Here is a 23086-nt window from a genome sequence, read left to right on the forward strand (position 1 = left end):
ACTTGACCAGGATGTTTGTCTGGACAATATCTAGGTCAAGTTTGACATTTGGTAAAGATTGAATGAACCGACTCCTCTCTGGTGAGCGGACTAGGGCCATCTTGGCCCTCTTGTTTGTATGAATTATTGTGCAATATTTTTTATTGTTTTACATTTAGTCTCAAATTCAGTGATAATAACATCACCCCACTTTACTAACTGGGTTCATTAAAATTTACCTTTAAGGACGTACATTATTACCTTATTTTTGCTTTAGTATAAGAGGCACCTTTTACAGATGACAGTTGCCTGTGTCTTTTATTCTGTATGGTATATACAGATAACATTTTTTTTAAAGAAAGGATTTGACAATTTCAAAAGTCAGCCTGCATAAATGTGTGAGTGGTAACCATTACCAGTAATTTGTTTTCCTGTTTTCGTAAAATAATTTTATTTTACACCAAAGTTTGCTACGCACAACTAAACAAATAGTATTAGAGAACTTGGTACACATGCAATTTATCATAACTTATGTTGTTTAAAAAGTTTATGTAATATTAAAGCCCATTAACCCTGGCCTAAAAATCAACGAATATTTTGTTCAATATTTCGAAAACTAAAGTTAACACATAAAAAATCAATGTTCCTTATAGTAATAGCCACAATTTCAAAGCTAGATGTGGTCTGGTAACAAGATACAAATGTCCTTTTTTATTTTTTTTGGGACACTATACTCCAGACATGTTCATGTAGCAAGTTTGTGTTTGTGGGTCGTATGAATAGATATCGTATTAATAGATATTGTTGCAGGAAATTAAAATGGAATATATTGTGCCACAAAAAATGAGCATTTTGTATCTCATTAAAATCTTATGTTACCATACCACATCTAGCGTTTAAATGTTGGATATTGCTATAAGGAACACTAATTTTTATGGGGTAACTTCATTTGATTGTTGATTTTGAGTATTGATGTAGATTCTACTTTAAATAAAACATCTTAAATCAAGTTGTCTGATAAATTTATTTTACAAGTTTCACATAACATGAACATTTATAACAAATTATTATAAAATACAACATACCAATACAATATCAATTAATTGAAACAGACTAAGTGTCATTCAGTTCAACCATTTTGCTTACATATTCCAGTCAATGTAAACATTATTTAAATGGGTGTGACTAGAAACTACCGGGGATAGCAATACAATAAAATCCAGTTTCAGTATGATTAAGGAAGATGATCCACTGTCTTGATAAGTAAAAGTGATCTATTTAAAAAATGTTGCCTACCAATCGTGTGGTCTGTAATGGGTGACTGTGAAGGTTCTGACTATTCTGCGCAAGCAAAGACATTGAGCATAAATGAAAAATCACCAGCATTGTTCATAGACACCGAGGAACAAAATGGGATCATAACGGAATTCACCCCAATGCATACTGTTGATTGACATGTTAGTATGTGAAGTAAAGAAAGGGTTTTATAAATTAATTTGGTTTTAAAGGTCCTCTAGTTGTGTTTATACGTATATGTCTATTTTAAATGTTTGTCTCCCCTTTAAGCACATCTTTGTGTCCAAACCCAGTCGACATAGTCCTTTTCCCATCGACTTCAAAATAACACTCGTGCAAATTCATCCTTCACATGTCTATGTTACACAGACCTTGGATCGTATCTGACTTATTAAATTCCATAAACAATGGTCTGTCTCAATGGTTTCTGGATTTCCAATTCTCAAAATCAACCGCGCTCTGGAAAAAACGGGGTTAAATGCCTGTGCGTAAAGTGTCGTCCCAGATTAGCCTGTGCTGTCTTTATCTAGATGTAATATGCCTCGCTTTCTGATCAATGGTGTAACAATTGAAGCAGTGCGTTGTTTTTAAATGCGGGGGCTTCAGATGATACCACATAGCGTTTTGAAGCACGGCTTCTCCGGCTCGTTGTTCGTCCTCCGCCGTATCTGCTCTGGAAAAACAAACCTCGCTATTCAAGACTGCACACCAATCTTGCGTTGAGCCTGTTCTCAAGTAGCGTAACTATTAAAATGCAGTTAGGCTTATGTAACATTTATGTTTGTTATTGTTCGAGCTTCGAATTTCACCCACAACGTAGAATGCTTAAATAATGCAAGTTATTTTAAACATTTAGCAATATTTACTGGTGTGAAAAAACACGCGTATGCTGTATGAATAACAGTAAGTATTGTTACGGGTAAACAGAAATCTGTGCCAGATATAGGAAATGTAAAAATCAACTTAAGACCTCACTTTGCACAAGATGCGTGCGAAAATATTAGTCGAGCAGTTATTGGAATACCTGGCTGGTTAGCTCAGTTAGTACAACGCTGGTCTACAAGTCAGAAGTTTGCGAGTTCGATTACCTGCCTATACAAAACTTGTACGGGGATTTGTCATAAACAAATTCTACGACAACTCTGCCCTTCCCTTTGTTTTCAGTAGGTTGTTTTCAGTAACGCACATGAGTGTGTGCGTTAAGCAGCGGTAAACTGGCGTACAAATGAAAGATGTGAGAAGTATACAAGTGATTGACCGCCGTGAAATGAATGCCAAACTGTTGACAAACAGGACAAAAAATCCAAACAACAAACCTGCGAGGGAGCGTCTGTCGATGGCGACCAGTGCCTCAAACAGCAGGCGTGTGGCGTTCTCGTCCTTCCGGACGCCGTGCAACCATATGAGCAGCAGACGGTAACCGTGCTCCTTGTAGCTATGGTTACCTAGAGGTAGATAGGTGCGAGTTCAGTAAGAATGCTTGCACGATAACTAGGTAGAAATTGATTAAACAAGAGGCCCATGAGGGCCTGAATCGCTCTACTGCTATAAACACTGTGCAAGTTTGGAAAGAATAAGATGGAAACTGTGTACTTCATCGCGCAAACAAAAATAATTTTCTCAATTCAAGGGGAGATTATTGTGTACTTATTTCTCCGATACTGCTCATATTCATTAGGGTGCAAGTCCTCATTGATATAAAGATACTGTGCAAATTTGGAAATAATTGGACGAAAACTGTGGAATTAATTGCGTAAACAAGCGGGATTTCAAAATTTTCTGATATTCAAGGGGAAGTCATTCTGGACTTATTGCTTCAATATTGCCCTTTTTAAAAAAGGGTTTGAGTCCTCATTGATACAAAGGCACTGTGCAAGTTTGCCAAGAATCGGATGAACATTATGGACTTTTATCACATAAAAAACTGAATTTTCAATTTTTTTTCTCAAATTCAAGGGGAAATAATTCTGGACTTATAACTCCGATATTGCTGATTTTCAATAGGGTTTGACTCATCATTTAGATAAAGACACTGTACAAGTTGGGAAATGATTGGATGAAAACTCTGGACTTTATTATTGCGTAAACAAGCCTTATTTCACAATTTTCTCAAATTCAAGGGGAGATAATTCTGGACTTTTTACTCTGATGTAACCCATTTTCAATATGGTTCGAGTCCTTATTAATATAAAGACACTGAACAAGTTTGAAAAGAATCGGATGAAAACTGTGGACTTTATCGCGTAAACAATAAAAAGTCTAACTCACGCACGGACGGACGGACGACGGAAACCACGCCATGACATAAGCTCTTCAGGCCTTCGGCCAGTAGAGCTTATGAGAGCCGCGTTTTTGTGGAAACTGGGCATAGTGCATGTGCGTAGTGTGGCCCCATTTAGATAAAAAGCGGTAAGTGCCATCCCTGATATATGTGTCGTGTTCGTGCAGTTCGCACAGGCTAATCAGAGACTTTCAGCTTTTATGGTATTTTTCGTTTTAAGGAAGTTCCTTCGTACCGAAAATCTTGTTAAGGCGGAAAGTGTCGTCCCTAATAAGCCTGTGCGGACTGCACAGGCTAATCTGGGATGACACTTTACGCACAAGCATTATGCCCATTTTCTTAGAACGCGACACACATGATTCTCTAAGCAGGCTGTGTGAGGGGATATTGTTTTATTATGAATCACTTTTTTCATGCATTTGCTCCGAACACGACATTTTAAAAAGATTCAATAATTTTTTGTAGATGAACTATTATATTTTATCCACTTCGAATTTTCTAAAACTTTCTACAAGTGCGTAAGTTAAAGTAAAACGGGCTTACACTAGCGTTAACAAGTTATGGCATATGTAATTCAGAACTGTTATCTAAAGAGAAATTTTTGCTATTAATCTCTTGACCTTCATTCATGTCACGTGACCAATTGCTGTACAACTTAATATTGGGCATAATTATGAGTAAAGAATGGGTAACAGTGCAAAGTACTCTTTCATTCATACAGCATTCATGTTTAAAACGTGACCAGTGACTTATTAACATATATATATATTCTTGTCCACAACTTTTAAAGTTAGTGTTGAGTGTTGGCCATTCCGTTTTAAAATTTGTTTACATTCATGAGTTAATAATATCAACAGCATATATTCATAATATTGTCTATATCAGCGACCAAATATGGTCACTGGACATTTTTTTACGAAATAGTGCACATTGGGATAAATCTAATTATTTATACGTTATAATTCCGTCGAGTATTTTTCAATACGTATACGCATGCTAATTTGGCTACTATTTTGGATCAAAATCATTTTAGGCGAATTGCTAGATTCAATAAACTTTTCAGTGGCAGTATTGGTACTGAATTTCTTGATGCTATTTGCTAAAAAGAAAATAATAAAGAGAAATTAACTTATTCAGCGTCTTAACATCGAATTACGCTTCAACAGCTAGCGTTTATCACTCAAGTGGAAATACACATTAAACTAATTTCATTGCCATTCGAGTAAAACAACAATGACATTTAACTAATTTGATTGCCATTTGAGTTAAACAACAATAATACAACATTTAACTATACATAAATGAAGATATACCAGTGTACTGGTGTTCAATAGACCGAATGTGGTCCGGTGTGAACTTCCAGTGCAAAGCGAGCCTTTTCCAGTCTTGGGGCTTCAGATGGCGCGTGGCAAGCGTCCACATCTGCCCCTTAATCTGGGGCCACGAGGGGTGGCCGGGGTGACGCAGGTAGCGGTGGGGGTCTCGGCAGTCAAGGTCGTTCTCGTGGTATTCCTGTGGTAGACACAAACATGACGTCACTGTGTTTCAGGAGACTACTCGTTATCCGGTTTGCGCTATTCTTGTTCAGCGCCGCTCTGGGAAAACCGACCTCTTTGCATGTGCGAAAGATGTATCCCAGATGAGCCTGTGCTGTCCCCATGGGCTAATCAGGGACTACACTTTTCGCTTTAATGATTTTACTCGTTTAAAGGAAGTTTTTCATAAGCGTTAATCCACTTTTAGCGGTAATTGTCGTCCCTGATAAACCTGTGCGGAGTGCACAGGCTTGTCACTTGTCAGGGGCGATACGCACATGCATAAAGCCCCATTTTCCCAGCTCGGCTCATTTTTATAAGTTTGCGCTACAAAATCAACGAACTGATGTACGAATAGTAAAACGATCGTGTATTGATTGGACGGCATGCTAATTATAAAGTTTAATGTGTAAATCTCGGCTGGTTGTACTTATTTCAGATCGAAATCTCATGTTTACCAAATTATGTAAAAACTTTTAAACATTCACAGTTTTAAAATTGTTTTGATAAAATACACTTTACATGAAGTAGACCCATGCTTGCATGTTGAATGTACTAGTTTATTTGTTGTTAATATTAGTTCTCATAATTGGAATACAGCCTTTCCATATATTTTTATATATCACCTATAGAAGCATACATTTTTGATGTTCATAAAAAACGAAAAACTGTGAAATAATCGTTACTGTATTGGTAATCACTTTGTTCGTACAAATTAAGAAGCATAATTAACACACTTGTCGTAATTTTAAACTAGAACGCGTCACAGGAAAAACGAATACCATGGTGCCGCATGTCTTAAGATTTAATTATCATGTCACAAAAATTGTAATTTTAAAAGGCCGTAACATCAGTAATTATAACGTAGCTTCATAAATATTGCACATTCACACTATTGAAAGTTTGAATATGGTACGTTTTAAGTGTAACAATATGTGTTTACTTGTTCAAACAAGTTTGTGTCTATGGACAGACAGACGGATACCTGTCAATGATGACGCCTGTAAACACATTTTTTTGGAGGGGGGATAAGATATATGAGCTGTTTTATGGGCTATTTGGCATATCTACGGGGGTCATACCCGATGCATGGAGAAGTATCTCTCCGCCTTTATGATCATGTCAACTATAGTTACGTAGCTCCCCCTTGCAGCCAGGTGCAGCGCAGTCTTTCCGGTCTGAAACAGGAGTATAGGACGCACAGTTCATAGGCTGGCAAACATGTGTGGCGCGAAATAATTCGAAACAAATTGTGTAAATGTCTGCATTATCTTCATATAGATTCAGTATTAAGAACAATATAAATGTCTTTGCAAAAACAGTCGAAATTAACCAAAATTAGCGGACACAATTTAGACTAGGAATATTTGCTTTCCAAGCAACTTGTCCGTGGATAGTACATTGTGCCTCGTTCCGTGAAAAGAATGTTAATGCATGTGCGCAAAGTGCAGTCCCAGATTAATCTGTGCAGTCCGCACAAGCTAATCACTGTAATCAGGGACGAAACTTTCCGCTTTTATTGTATTTTTCGTTAAAAGGAAGACACTTCTTGTCAAAAATCCAGTTTACGCGGCAACTTTTGTCCCTTATAAGTTTGTGCGAACTACACAGGCTACTCTGGGACGACACTGTATGCACATGCATTTAACGCCCTTATGTTTATCCGACCTTTTCTCTGGCGGTGAGGCTCGCGCTGCCTAGTAACAGCACCTCGACGACATCCTGGAAGCCACTCTCTATCGCCACGTGCAGCGGCGTCTGCAGCCTCTGTAACCAGCAGAAAATTTAACTACTGCATAATATATCCAGCAGATGCCACAAGGAGTGCAGAACATAACTAACCAGCAGACGACACAATGAGTGTAGAAGATGACTGACCAGCAGACGACTCAATGAGTGCAGAACATAACTGACCAGCAGACGACTCAATGAGTGCAGAACATAACTGACCAGCAGACGACAAAATGAGTGCAGAAGATGACTGACCAGCAGACGACTCAATGAGTGCAGAACATGACTAACCAGCAGACGACTCAATGAGTGTAGAACATGACTGACCAGGAGACGACTCAATGAGTGCAGAACATGACTGACCAGGAGACGACTCAATGAGTGCAGAACATGACTGACCAGGAGACGACTCAATGAGTGCAGAACATGACTGACCAGGAGACGACTCAATGAGTGCAGAACATGACTGACCAGCAGACGACTCAATGAGTGCAGAACATGACTGACCAGCAGACGACTCAATGAGTACAGAACATGACTGACCAGGAGACGAATCAATGAGTGCAGAACATGACTGACCAGCAGACGACTCAATGAGTGCAGAACATGACTGACCAGCAAACGACTCAATGAGTGCAGAACATGACTGACCAGCAGACGACTCAATTAGTGCAGAACATGACTAACCAGCAGACGACTCAATGAGTGCAGAACATGACTGACAAGCAGACGACTCAATGAGTGCAGAACATGACTGACAAGCAGACGACTCAATGAGTGCAGAACATGACTGACCAGCAGACGACTCAATGAGTGCAGAACATAACTGACCAGGAGACGACTCAATGAGTGCAGAACATGACTGACCAGCAGACGACTCAATTAGTGCAGAACATGACTGACCAGGAGACGACTCAATGAGTGCAGAACATGACTGACAAGCAGACGACTCAATTAGTGCAGAAGATGACTGACCAGCAGACGACTCAATGAGTGCAGAAGATGACTGACCAGCAGACGACTCAATTAGTGCAGAAGATGACTGACCAGCAGACGACTCAATGAGTGTAGAACATGACTGACCAGGAGACGACTCAATGAGTGCAGAACATGACTGACCAGCAGACGACACAATGAGTGCAGAACATGACTGACCAGCAGACGACTCAATGAGTGCAGAACATGACTGACCAGCAGACGACAAAATGAGTGCAGAAGATGACTGACCAGCAGACGACTCAATGAGTGCAGAACATGACTAACCAGCAGACGACTCAATGAGTGTAGAACATGACTGACCAGGAGACGACTCAATGAGTGCAGAACATGACTGACCAGCAGACGACTCAATGAGTGCAGAACATGACTGACCAGCAGACGACTCAATGAGTGCAGAACATGACTGACCAGGAGACGACTCAATGAGTGCAGAACATGACTGACCAGCAGACGACTCAATGAGTGCAGAACATGACTGACCAGGAGACAACACAATGAGTGCAGAACATGACTGACCAGCAGACGACACAATGAGTGCAGAACATGACTGACCAGCAGACGACTCAATGAGTGCAGAACATGACTGACCAGCAGACGACTCAATTAGTGCAGAACATGACTGACAAGCAGACGACTCAATGAGTGCAGAACATGACTGACAAGCAGACGACTCAATGAGTGCAGAACATGACTGACAAGCAGACGACTCAATGAGTGCAGAACATGACTGACAAGCAGACGACTCAATGAGTGCAGAACATGACTGACAAGCAGACGACTCAATGAGTGCAGAACATGACTGACCAGGAGACGACTCAATGAGTGCAGAACATGACTGACCAGCAGACGACTCAATGAGTGCAGAACATGACTGACCAGCAGACGACTCAATGAGTGCAGAAGATGACTGACCAGCAGACGACTCAATGAGTGCAGAACATGACTGACCAGCAGACGACTCAATGAGTGTAGAACATGACTGACCAGCAGACGACTCAATGAGTGCAGAACATGACTGACCAGCAGACGACTCAATGAGTGTAGAACATGACTGACAAGCAGACGACTCAATGAGTGCAGAACATGACTGACCAGGAGACGACTCAATGAGTGCAGAACATGACTGACCAGCAGACGACTCAATGAGTGCAGAACATGACTGACCAGCAGACGACTCAATGAGTGCAGAACATGACTGACCAGCAGACGACTCAATGAGTGCAAAACATGACTGACCAGCAGACGACACAATGAGTGTAGAACATGACTGACCAGGAGACGACTCAATGAGTGCAGAACATGACTGACCAGCAGACGACTCAATGAGTGTAGAACATGACTGACCAGTAGACGACTCAATGAGTGTAGAACATGACTGACCAGCAGACGACTCAATTAGTGCAGAACATGACTAACCAGCAGACGACTCAATGAGTGCAGAACATGACTGACCAGCAGACGACTCAATGAGTGCAGAACATGACTGACCAGGAGACGACACAATGAGTGCAGAACATGACTGACCAGCAGACGACTCAATGAGTGCAGAACATGACTGACCAGCAGACGACACAATGAGTGCAGAACATGACTGACCAGCAGACGACTCAATGAGTGCAGAACATGACTGACCAGGAGACGACACAATGAGTGCAGAACATGACTGACCAGCAGACGACTCAATGAGTGCAGAAGATGACTGACCAGCAGACGACTCAATGAGTGCAGAACATGACTGACCAGCAGACGACTCAATGAGTGCAGAACATGACTGACCAGCAGACGACTCAATGAGTACAGAACATGACTGACCAGCAGACGACTCAATGAGTGCAGAACATGACTGACCAGCAGACGACACAATGAGTGTAGAACATGACTGACCAGCAGACGACTCAATGAGTGTAGAACATGACTGACCAGCAGACGACTCAATGAGTGCAGAACATGACTGACCAGGAGACGACTCAATGAGTGTAGAACATGACTGACCAGGAGACGACTCAATGAGTGTAGAACATGACTGACCAGGAGACGACTCAATGAGTGTAGAACATGACTGACCAGCAGACGACTCAATGAGTGCAGAACATGACTGACCAGCAGACGACTCAATGAGTGCAGAACATGACTGACCAGCAGACGACTCTTTGAGTGCAGAACATGACTAACCAGCAGACGACTCAATGAGTGCAGAACATGACTGACCAGCAGACGACAAAATGAGTGCAGAAGATGACTGACCAGCAGACGACTCAATGAGTGCAGAACATGACTAACCAGCAGACGACTCAATGAGTGTAGAACATGACTGACCAGGAGACGACTCAATGAGTGCAGAACATGACTGACCAGGAGACGACTCAATGAGTGCAGAACATGACTGACCAGGAGACGACTCAATGAGTGCAGAACATGACTGACCAGGAAACACTCAATGAGTGCAGAACATGACTGACCAGCAGACGACTCAATGAGTGCAGAACATGACTGACCAGCAGACGACTCAATGAGTGCAGAACATGACTGACCAGGAGACGACTCAATGAGTGCAGAACATGACTGACCAGCAGACGACTCAATGAGTGCAGAACATGACTGACCAGCAGACGACTCAATGAGTGCAGAACATGACTGACCAGCAGACGACTCAATGAGTGCAGAACATGACTGACAAGCAGACGACTCAATGAGTGCAGAACATGACTGACCAGCAGACGACTCAATGAGTGCAGAACATAACTGACCAGGAGACGACTCAATGAGTGCAGAACATGACTGACCAGCAGACGACTCAATTAGTGCAGAACATGACTGACCAGGAGACGACTCAATGAGTGCAGAACATGACTGACAAGCAGACGACTCAATTAGTGCAGAAGATGACTGACCAGCAGACGACTCAATGAGTGCAGAAGATGACTGACCAGCAGACGACTCAATTAGTGCAGAAGATGACTGACCAGCAGACGACGCAATGAGTGTAGAACATGACTGACCAGGAGACGACTCAATGAGTGCAGAACATGACTGACCAGCAGACGACACAATGAGTGCAGAACATGACTGACCAGCAGACGACTCAATGAGTGCAGAACATGACTGACCAGCAGACGACAAAATGAGTGCAGAAGATGACTGACCAGCAGACGACTCAATGAGTGCAGAACATGACTAACCAGCAGACGACTCAATGAGTGTAGAACATGACTGACCAGGAGACGACTCAATGAGTGCAGAACATGACTGACCAGCAGACGACTCAATGAGTGCAGAACATGACTGACCAGCAGACGACTCAATGAGTGCAGAACATGACTGACCAGGAGACGACTCAATGAGTGCAGAACATGACTGACCAGCAGACGACTCAATGAGTGCAGAACATGACTGACCAGGAGACGACACAATGAGTGCAGAACATGACTGACCAGCAGACGACACAATGAGTGCAGAACATGACTGACCAGCAGACGACTCAATGAGTGCAGAACATGACTGACCAGCAGACGACTCAATTAGTGCAGAACATGACTGACAAGCAGACGACTCAATGAGTGCAGAACATGACTGACAAGCAGACGACTCAATGAGTGCAGAACATGACTGACAAGCAGACGACTCAATGAGTGCAGAACATGACTGACAAGCAGACGACTCAATGAGTGCAGAACATGACTGACAAGCAGACGACTCAATGAGTGCAGAACATGACTGACAAGCAGACGACTCAATGAGTGCAGAACATGACTGACCAGGAGACGACTCAATGAGTGCAGAACATGACTGACCAGCAGACGACTCAATGAGTGCAGAACATGACTGACCAGCAGACGACTCAATGAGTGCAGAAGATGACTGACCAGCAGACGACTCAATGAGTGCAGAACATGACTGACCAGCAGACGACTCAATGAGTGTAGAACATGACTGACCAGCAGACGACTCAATGAGTGCAGAACATGACTGACCAGCAGACGACTCAATGAGTGTAGAACATGACTGACAAGCAGACGACTCAATGAGTGCAGAACATGACTGACCAGGAGACGACTCAATGAGTGCAGAACATGACTGACCAGCAGACGACTCAATGAGTGCAGAACATGACTGACCAGCAGACGACTCAATGAGTGCAGAACATGACTGACCAGCAGACGACTCAATGAGTGCAGAACATGACTGACCAGCAGACGACACAATGAGTGTAGAACATGACTGACCAGGAGACGACTCAATGAGTGCAGAACATGACTGACCAGCAGACGACTCAATGAGTGTAGAACATGACTGACCAGCAGACGACTCAATGAGTGTAGAACATGACTGACCAGCAGACGACTCAATTAGTGCAGAACATGACTAACCAGCAGACGACTCAATGAGTGCAGAACATGACTGACCAGCAGACGACTCAATGAGTGCAGAACATGACTGACCAGGAGACGACACAATGAGTGCAGAACATGACTGACCAGCAGACGACTCAATGAGTGCAGAACATGACTGACCAGCAGACGACACAATGAGTGCAGAACATGACTGACCAGCAGACGACTCAATGAGTGCAGAACATGACTGACCAGGAGACGACACAATGAGTGCAGAACATGACTGACCAGCAGACGACTCAATGAGTGCAGCAGATGACTGACCAGCAGACGACTCAATGAGTGCAGAACATGACTGACCAGCAGACGACTCAATGAGTGCAGAACATGACTGACCAGCAGACGACTCAATGAGTACAGAACATGACTGACCAGCAGACGACTCAATGAGTGCAGAACATGACTGACCAGCAGACGACACAATGAGTGTAGAACATGACTGACCAGCAGACGACTCAATGAGTGTAGAACATGACTGACCAGCAGACGACTCAATGAGTGCAGAACATGACTGACCAGGAGACGACTCAATGAGTGTAGAACATGACTGACCAGGAGACGACTCAATGAGTGTAGAACATGACTGACCAGGAGACGACTCAATGAGTGTAGAACATGACTGACCAGCAGACGACTCAATGAGTGCAGAACATGACTGACCAGCAGACGACTCAATGAGTGCAGAACATGACTGACCAGCAGACGACTCTTTGAGTGCAGAACATGACTAACCAGCAGACGACTCAATGAGTGCAGAACATGACTGACCAGCAGACGACTCAATGAGTGCAGAACATGACTGACCAGCAGACGACTCAATGAGTGCAGAACATGACTGACCAGCAGACGACTCAATGAGTGCAGAACATGACTGACCAGCAGACGACACAATGAGTGCAGAACATGACTGACCAGCAGACGACTCAATTAGTGCAGAACATGACTGACCAGCAGACGACTCAATTAGTGCAGAACATGACTGAACAGCAGACGACACAATGAGTGCAGAACATGACTTACCAGCAGACGACTCAATGAGTGCAGAACATGACTGACCAGCAGACGACTCAATGAGTGCAGAACATGACTGACCAGCAGACGACTCAATGAGTGCAGAACATGACTGACCAGGAGACGACTCAATGAGTGCAGAACATGACTGACAAGCAGACGACTCAATGAGTGCAGAACATGACTGACAAGCAGACGACTCAATGAGTGCAGAACATGACTGACCAGCAGACGACACAATGAGTGCAGAACATGACTGACCAGCAGACGACACAATGAGTGCAGAACATGACTGACCAGCAGACGACTCAATGAGTGCAGAACATAACTAACCAGCAGACGACACAATGAGTGCAGAACATGACTGACCAGCAGACGACTCAATGAGTGCAGAACATGACTGACCAGCAGACGACTCAATGAGTGCAGAACATGACTGACCAGCAGACGACACAATGAGTGTAGAACATGACTGACCAGGAGACGACTCAATGAGTGCAGAACATGACTGACCAGCAGACGACTCAATGAGTGTAGAACATGACTGACCAGTAGACGACTCAATGAGTGTAGAACATGACTGACCAGCAGACGACTCAATTAGTGCAGAACATGACTAACCAGCAGACGACTCAATGAGTGCAGAACATGACTGACCAGCAGACGACTCAATGAGTGCAGAACATGACTGACCAGGAGACGACACAATGAGTGCAGAACATGACTGACCAGCAGACGACTCAATGAGTGCAGAACATGACTGACCAGCAGACGACACAATGAGTGCAGAACATGACTGACCAGCAGACGACTCAATGAGTGCAGAACATGACTGACCAGGAGACGACACAATAGTTGCAGAACTGACTGACCACAGACGACTCAATGAGTGCAGAAGATGACTGACCAGCAGACGACTCAATGAGTGCAGAACATGACTGACCAACATACGACTCAATGAGTGCAGAACATGACTGACCAGCAGACGACTCAATGAGTGCAGAAACATGACTGACGCAGGAGACGACACAATGAAGTTGTAGAACAGTGACTGACCAGCAGGAGATCGACGCAATGAGTGGCAGAACATGACTGACCTCAGCAGACGACTCAATGATTGCAGAACATGAACTGGACCAGGAGACGACTCAATGAGTGGCAGAACATGACTGAACCAGCAGAACTGACTCAATGAGTGCAGAACATGACTGACCAGCAGACGACTTCAATGAGTGCAGCAGTAACATGACTGAACAAGCAGACGACTCAATGAGTGCAGAACATGACTACCAGCAGACGACTCAATGAGTGCAGAACATGGACTGACCAGCAGGACGACTCAATGAGTGCAACGAATCAATGAGTGTAGAAATACTGACCAGCAGACGACTCAATGAGTGCAGAACATGACTGACCAGCAGACGACTCAATGAGTGCAGAACATGACTGAACAGGCAGCAGCGACTACAATGAGTGCAGAACATGACTGACCAGCAGACGACTACCAATGAGTGCAGAACATGACTACCAGCAGACGACTCATGAGTGCAGAACATGACTGACCAGCAGACGACTTAATGAGTGTCGAACATGACCTCAGACCAGCAGACGACTAAATGAGGTGCAGACATGACTGACCGACAGACGACTAATGAGTGCAGAACATGACTGACCAGCAGACGACTACAATGAGTGCAGAACATGACTGACAGCAGCAGACGACTCAATGAGTGCAGAACATGACTGACCAGCAGACGACTCAATGAGTGGCAGAACATGACTGACAGCAGACGAACTCAATGAGTGCAGACATGACTACCAGCAGCAGACTACCAATGAGTGCAGAACATGCCTGACCAGCAGACGACTCAATGAGTGCAGAACATGACTGACCAGCAGACGACTCAATGAGTGCAGAACATGACTGACCAGCAGACGACTCAATGAGTGCAGAACATGACTGACCAGCAGACGACTCAATGAGTGCAGAACATGACTGACCAGCAGACGACACAATGAGGTGCAGAACATGACTGACCAGCAGACGACTCAATGAGGCAGAACATGACTGACCCAGCAGACGACTCAATGAGTGCAGAACATTGACTGACCAGCAGAACGACTCAATGAGTGTAGAACATGACTGACCAGGAGACGACTCACTGAGTGCAGAACATGGACTAACCGCAGACGACTCCATGAGTGGCAGAACATGACTGACCAGCAGACGACTCAATGAGTGCAGAACATGACTGACCAGCAGACCGACTACAATGAGTGCAGAACATGACTGACCATCAGACGACCTCAATGAGTGCAAGAACATGACTGACCAGCAGACGCACTCAATGAGTGTAGAACATGACTGACCAGCAGACGACTCAATGAGTGCAGAACATGACTGACCAGCAGACCGACTCAATGAGTGCAGAACATGACTGACCAGCAGACGACTCAATGAGTGCAGAACATGACTGACCAGGCAGACGACTCAATGAGTGCAGAACATGACTGACCAGCAGACGACTTCAATGAGTGCAGAACATGACGACCAGCAGACGACTCAATGAGTGACAGAACATGACTGACCAGCAGACGACTCAATGAGTGCAGAAACATGACTGACCAGGAGACGACTCAATGAGTTGCAGAACATGACCTGACCAGGCAGACGATCAATGAGTGCAGAACATGACTGACCAGCAGACGACTCAATGAGTGCAGAACATGACTGACCAGCAGACGACTCAATGAGTGCAGAACATGACTGACCAGCAGACGACTCAATGAGTGCTAGAACATGACTGACCAGCAGACGACTCAATGAGTGCAGAACATGACTGACCAGCAGACGACTCAATGAGTGCAGAACATGACTGACCAGCAGACGACTCAATGAGTGCAGAACATGACTGAACCAGCAGACGACTACATTGAGTGCAGAACATGACTTACCAGCAGACGACCTCAATGAGTGCAGAACATGACTGACAAGCAGACGACTCAATGAGTGCAGAACATGACTGACCAGCAGACGACTCAATGAGTGCAGAACATGACTGACCATCAGACGACTCAATGAGTGCAGAACATGAACTGACCAGCAGACGACTCAATGAGTGCAGAACATGACTGACCAGGCAGACGACTCAATGAGTGCAGAACATGACTGACCAGCAGACGACTCAATGAGTGCAGAACATGACTGACCAGCAGACGACTCAATGAGTGCAGAACATGACTGACCAGGCAGACGACTCAATGAGTGCAGAACATGACTGACCAGCAGACGACTCAATGAGTGCAGAACATGACTGAACCAGCAGACGACTCAATGAGTGCAGAACATGACTGGACCAGCAGACGACTCAATGAGTGCAGAACATGACTGACCAGCAGACGACATCAATGAGTGCAGAACATGACTGACCAGCAGACGACACAATGAGTGTCAGAACATGACTGACCAGCAGACGACTCAATGAGTGCAGAACATGACTGACCAGCAGACGACTAATGAGTCAGAACAGACTGACCGCAGACGACTCAATGAGTGTAGAACATGACTTAACCCAGCAGACGACTCAATGAGTGTCAGAACATGACTGAACCAGGCAGACGACTCAATGAGTGCAGAACATGACTGACCAGCAGACGACTCAATGATTGCAGAACATGACTAACCAGCAGGACGACTCAATGAGTGCAGAACATGACTGACCAGCAGACGACACAATGAGTGCAGAACATGACTTGACCAGCAGACGACTCAATGAGTGCAGAACATGACTGACCAGCAGACGACTCAATGAGTGCAGAACATGACTGACCAGCAGACGGACGCAAATGAGTGCAGAACGATGACTGACCAGCAGACGACTCAATGAAGTGGCAGAACATGACGAACCAGCAGACGACTCTTGGAGTCGCAGATACTAGACTAAGCAACTCAATGAGGCAACCTGACGCCAGCAGACGACTCAATGAGTGGCAGAACGATGACTGACCAGCAGACGGAACTCAATGAGGCAGAACATGGACTAACCAGCAGACGACTCATGAGTGCTAGGAACATGGACTGACACCAGGCAGACGACTCAATGAGTGCGAGACATGACTGAACAAGCTAGGACGACTCAATGAGTGCAGAACATGACTGACCAAGCAGACGGACACAATGCTGTGCAGGAACCTGACTGACCAGGCAGGACGACTCAATGAGGTTGCAGAACATGACTGACCAGCCGACGGACTCAATGAGTGCAACAATGACTGACCAGCAGACGGACTCAATGAGTAGAAATCATGCCTTGACCAGGCAGACGACTCAATGAGTGCAGAAATGACTAACCGCAGACGACTCCATGCGTGCAGAACATGACCTGACCAGGCAGACGAGCTTCAATGAGTTGCAGAACATGACTGACCAGCAGACGACGTCAATGAGGTGCAGAACATGACTGACCAGCAGACGACATCAATTGAGTGGCCAGGAACATTGACTTACCAGCAGACGACTACAATGCGTGCTAGAACATGACTGACAGCAAGACGCAGACGACTCAATGAGTGCAGAACATGACTGCCCCCATAGTGCGAACATGACTGACAGCACGACTCAATGAGTGCAGAACATGACTGACCAGGCAGGACGACTCAATGAGTGCAGAACATGACTGACCAGCAGACGACTACAATGAGTGCAGAACATGACTGACCAGGCAGACGACTCAATGAGTGCAGAACATGACTGACCAGCAGACGACTCAATGAGTGCAGAACATGACTGACCAGCAGACTACTCAATGAGTGCAGAACATGACTGACCAGCAGACGAGATCAATAGTGCAGAACATGACTTACCAGCAGACGACTCAATGAGTGCAGAACATGACTGACCAGCAGACGACTCAATGAGTGCAGAACATGACTGAACCAGCAGAACGACTCAATGAGTGCAGAACATGACTGACCAGCAGACGACTCAATGAGTGCAGAACAGGACTGACCAGCAGACGACACAATGAGTGCAGAACATGACTGACCAGCAGACGACTCAATGAGTGCAGAACATGACTGAACCAGTAGACGACTCAATGAGTGCAGAACATGACTGACCAGGCAGACGACTCAATGAGTGCAGAACATGACTGACCAGCAGACGACTCAATGAGTGCAGAACATGACTAACCAGCAGACGACTCAATGAGTGCAGAACATGACTGACCAGGAGACGACTCAATGAGTGCAGAACATGACTGACCAGCAGACGACTCAATGAGTGCAGAACATGACTGACCAGCAGACGACTCAATGAGTGCAGAACATGACTGACCAGCAGACGACTCAATGAGTGCAGAACATGACTGACCAGCAGACGACTCAATGAGTGCAGAACATGACTGACCAGCAGACGACTCAATGAGTGCAGAACATGACTGACCAGCAGACGACTCAATGAGTGCAGAACATGACTGACCAGCAGACGACTCAATGAGTGCAGAACATGACTGACCAGCAGACGACTCAATGAGTGCAGAACATGACTGACCAGCAGACGACTCAATGAGTGCAGAACATGACTGACCAGCAGACGACTCAATGAGTGCAGAACATGACTGACCAGCAGACGACTCAATGAGTGCAGAACATGACTGACCAGCAGACGACTCAATGAGTGCAGAACATGACTGACCAGGAGACGACTCAATGAGTGCAGAACATGACTGACCAGCAGACGACACAATGAGTGCAGAACATGACTGACCAGCAGACGACTCAATGAGTGCAGAACATGACTGACCAGCAGACGACTCAATGAGTGCAGAACATGACTGACCAGCAGACGACTCAATGAGTGCAGAACATGACTGACCAGCAGACGACTCAATGAGTGCAGAACATGACTGACCAGCAGACGACTCAATGAGTGCAGAACATGACTGACCAGCAGACGACTCAATGAGTGCAGAACATGACTGACCAGCAGACGACTCAATGAGTGCAGAACATGACTGACCAGCAGACGACTCAATGAGTGCAGAACATGACTGACCAGCAGACGACTCAATGAGTGCAGAACATGACTGACCAGCAGACGACTCAATGAGTGCAGAACATGACTGACCAGCAGACGACTCAATGAGTGCAGAACATGACTGACCAGCAGACGACTCAATGAGTGCAGAACATGACTGACCAGCAGACGACATCAATGAGTGCAGAACATGGACTGACAGGCAGACGACTCACATGAGTGCATGAACATGACTGACCAGCAGACGACTCAATGAGTGCAGGAACATGACTGACCAGCAGACGACATCAATGAGTGCAGAACATGACTGACCAGCAGACGACTCAATGAGTGCTAGAACATGACTGACCAGCAGACGACACAATGAGTGCAGAACATGGACTGACCAGCAGACGACATCAATGAGTGCAGAACAGACTGACCAGCAGACGACCTCAATGAGTGCAGAACATGACTGACCAGCAGACGACACAATGAGTGCAGAACATGACTGACCAGCAGACGACTCAATGAGTGCAGAACATGACTGACCAGCAGACGACTCAATGAGTGCAGAAACATGACTGACCAGCAGACGACTCAATGAGTGCAGAACATGACTGACCAGAGACGACTCAATGAGTGCAGAACATGACTGACCAGCAGGACGACTCAATGAGTGCAGAAACATGACTGACCAGGAGACGACTCAATGAGTGCAGAACATGACTGACCAGCAGACGACACAATGAGTGCAGAACATGACTGACCAGGCAGACGACTCAATGAGTGCAGAACATGACTGACCAGCAGACGACACAATGAGTGTAGAACATGACTAACCAGCAGACGACTCAATGAGTGCAGAACATGACTTACCAGCAGACGACTCAATGAGTGCAGAACATGACTGACCAGCAGACGACTCAATGAGTGCAGAACATGACTTACCAGCAGACGACTCAATGAGTGCAGAACATGACTGACCAGCAGACGACTCAATGAGTGCAGAACATGACTGACCAGCAGACGACTCAATGAGTGCAGAACATGACTGACCAGCAGACGACTCAATGAGTGCAGAACATGACTGACCAGCAGACGACACAATGAGTGCAGAACATGACTGACCAGCAGACGACACAATGAGTGCAGAACATGACTGACCAGCAGACGACTCAATGAGTGCAGAACATGACTGACCAGCAGACGACTCAATGAGTGCAGAACATGACTGACCAGCAGACGACTCAATGAGTGCAGAACATGACTGACCAGCAGACGACTCAATGAGTGGCAGAACTATGAGTGCAGAACATGACTGACCAGCAGACGACTCAATGAGTGCAGAACATGACTGACCAGCAGACGACTCAATGAGTGCAGAACATGACTAACCAGCAGACGACTCAATGAGTGCAGAACATGACTGACCAGCAGACGACTCAATGAGTGCAGAACATGACTGACCAGCAGACGACACAATGAGTGCAGAACATGACTGACCAGCAGACGACTCAATGAGTGCAGAACATGACTGACCAGGAGACGACTCAATGAGTGCAGAACATGACTAACCAGCAGACGACACAATGAGTGCAGAACATGACTGACCAGCAGACGACTCAATGAGTGCAGAACATGACTGACCAGCAGACGACTCAATGAGTGCAGAACATGACTGACCAGCAGACGACTCAATGAGTGCAGAACATGACTGACCAGCAGACGACACAATGAGTGCAGAACATGACTGACCAGCAGACGACTCAATGAGTGCAGAACATGACTGACCAGCAGACGACTCAATGAGTGCAGAACATGACTGACCAGGAGACGACTCAATGAGTGCAGAACATGACTGACCAGGAGACGACTCAATGAGTGCAGAACATGACTGACCAGGAGACGACTCAATTAGTGCAGAACATGACTGACCAGGCAGACGACTCAATTAGTGCAGAACATGGACAGACCAGGAGACGACTCAATGAGTGCAGAACATGACTGACCAGGAGACGACTCAATGAGTGCAGAACATGACTGACCAGCAGACGACTCAATGAGTGCAGAACATGACTGACCAGCAGACGACTCAATGAGTGCAGAACATGGACTGACCAGCAGACGACTCAATGAGTGTAGAACATGACTGACCAACAGACGACTCAATGAGTGTAGAACATGACTGACCAGCAGACGACTCAATGAGTGCAGAACATGACTGACCAGCAGACGACTCAATGAGTGTAGAACATGACTGACCAGCAGACGACTCAATGAGTGCAGAACATGACTGACCAGCAGACGACTCAATGAGTGCAGACATGACTGACCAGCAGACGACACAATGAGTGCGAACATGACTACCAGCAGACGGACACAATGAGTGCAGAACATGACTAACCAGCAGACGACTCAATTAGTGCAGAACATGACTGACCAGCAGACGACTCAATGAGTGCAGAACATGACTGACCAGGAGACGACTCAATGAGTGCAGAACATGACTGACCAGCAGACGACACAATGAGTGTAGAACATGACTGACCAGCAGACGACTCAATGAGTGCAGAACATGACTGACCAGCAGACGACTCAATGAGTGCAGAACATGACTGACCAGCAGACGACTCAATGAGTGCAGAACATGACTGACCAGCAGACGACTCAATGAGTGTAGAACATGACTGACCAGCAGGACGACTCAATGAGTGCAGAACATGACTAACCAGCAGACGACACAATGAGTGTAGAACATGACTGACCAGCAGACGACTCAATGAGTGCAGAACATGACTGACCAGCAGACGACACAATGAGTGCAGAACATGACTGACCAGCAGACGACTCAATGAGTGTAGAACATGACTGACCAGCAGACGACTCAATGAGTGCAGAACATGACTAACCAGCAGACGACACAATGAGTGTAGAACATGACTGACCAGCAGACGACTCAATGAGTGTAGAACATGACTGACCAGCAGACGACAAAATGAGTGCAGAAGATGACTGACCAGCAGACGACTCAATGAGTGCAGAACATGACTAACCAGCAGACGACACAATGAGTGCAGAACATGACTTACCAGCAGACGACACAATGAGTGCAGAACATGACTGACCAGCAGACGACTCAATGAGTGCAGAACATGACTGACCAGCAGACGACACAATGAGTGCAGAACATGACTGACCAGCAGACGACTCAATGAGTGCAGAACATGACTGACCAGCAGACGACTCAATGAGTGCAGAACATGACTGACCAGAAGACGACTCAATGAGTGCAGAACATGACTGACCAGGAGACGACTCAATGAGTGCAGAACATGACTGACCAGGAGACGACTCAATGAGTGCAGAACATGACTGACCAGGAGACGACTCAATGAGTGCAGAACATGACTGACCAGCAGACGACTCAATGAGTGCAGAACATGACTGACCAGCAGACGACTCAATGAGTGCAGAACATGACTGACCAGCAGACGACACAATGAGTGTAGAACATGACTAACCAGCAGACGACTCAATGAGTGCAGAACATGACTTACCAGCAGACGACTCAATGAGTACAGAACATGACTGACCAGCAGACGACTCAATGAGTGCAGAACATGACTTACCAGCAGACGACTCAATGAGTGCAGAACATGACTGACAAGCAGACGACTCAATGAGTGCAGAACATGACTGACCAGCAGACGACTCAATGAGTGCAGAACATGACTGACCAGCAGACGACACAATGAGTGCAGAACATGACTGACCAGCAGACGACACAATGAGTGCAGAACATGACTGACCAGCAGACGACACAATGAGTGCAGAACATGACTGA

The 23086-nt window shown here is 45.6% G+C and overlaps 1 protein-coding gene across 1 annotated transcript in view; it reads right to left on the reverse strand.

Annotated features, from left to right (window-relative positions):
- Nucleotides 1-989: 989 nt before the first annotated feature.
- The window catches only part of LOC127879761 (ankyrin repeat and death domain-containing protein 1A-like), a 48274-nt gene continuing 26177 nt past the window's right edge, over nt 990-23086 (reverse strand). Inside the window, exons 11-15 of the mRNA XM_052426808.1 lie at nt 6760-6858; nt 6174-6269; nt 4870-5068; nt 2592-2720; nt 990-1948 (exon numbers count right to left, since the gene is read on the reverse strand). Of these exons, the coding sequence (XP_052282768.1) occupies nt 1878-1948; nt 2592-2720; nt 4870-5068; nt 6174-6269; nt 6760-6858 (594 nt within the window). The 3' untranslated portion in view covers nt 990-1877. The remainder of the gene's footprint in view (nt 1949-2591; nt 2721-4869; nt 5069-6173; nt 6270-6759; nt 6859-23086) is intronic.

Source organism: Dreissena polymorpha, chromosome 4 (genome assembly GCF_020536995.1).
Source record: "Dreissena polymorpha isolate Duluth1 chromosome 4, UMN_Dpol_1.0, whole genome shotgun sequence".
NCBI lineage: Eukaryota > Metazoa > Mollusca > Bivalvia > Myida > Dreissenidae > Dreissena > Dreissena polymorpha.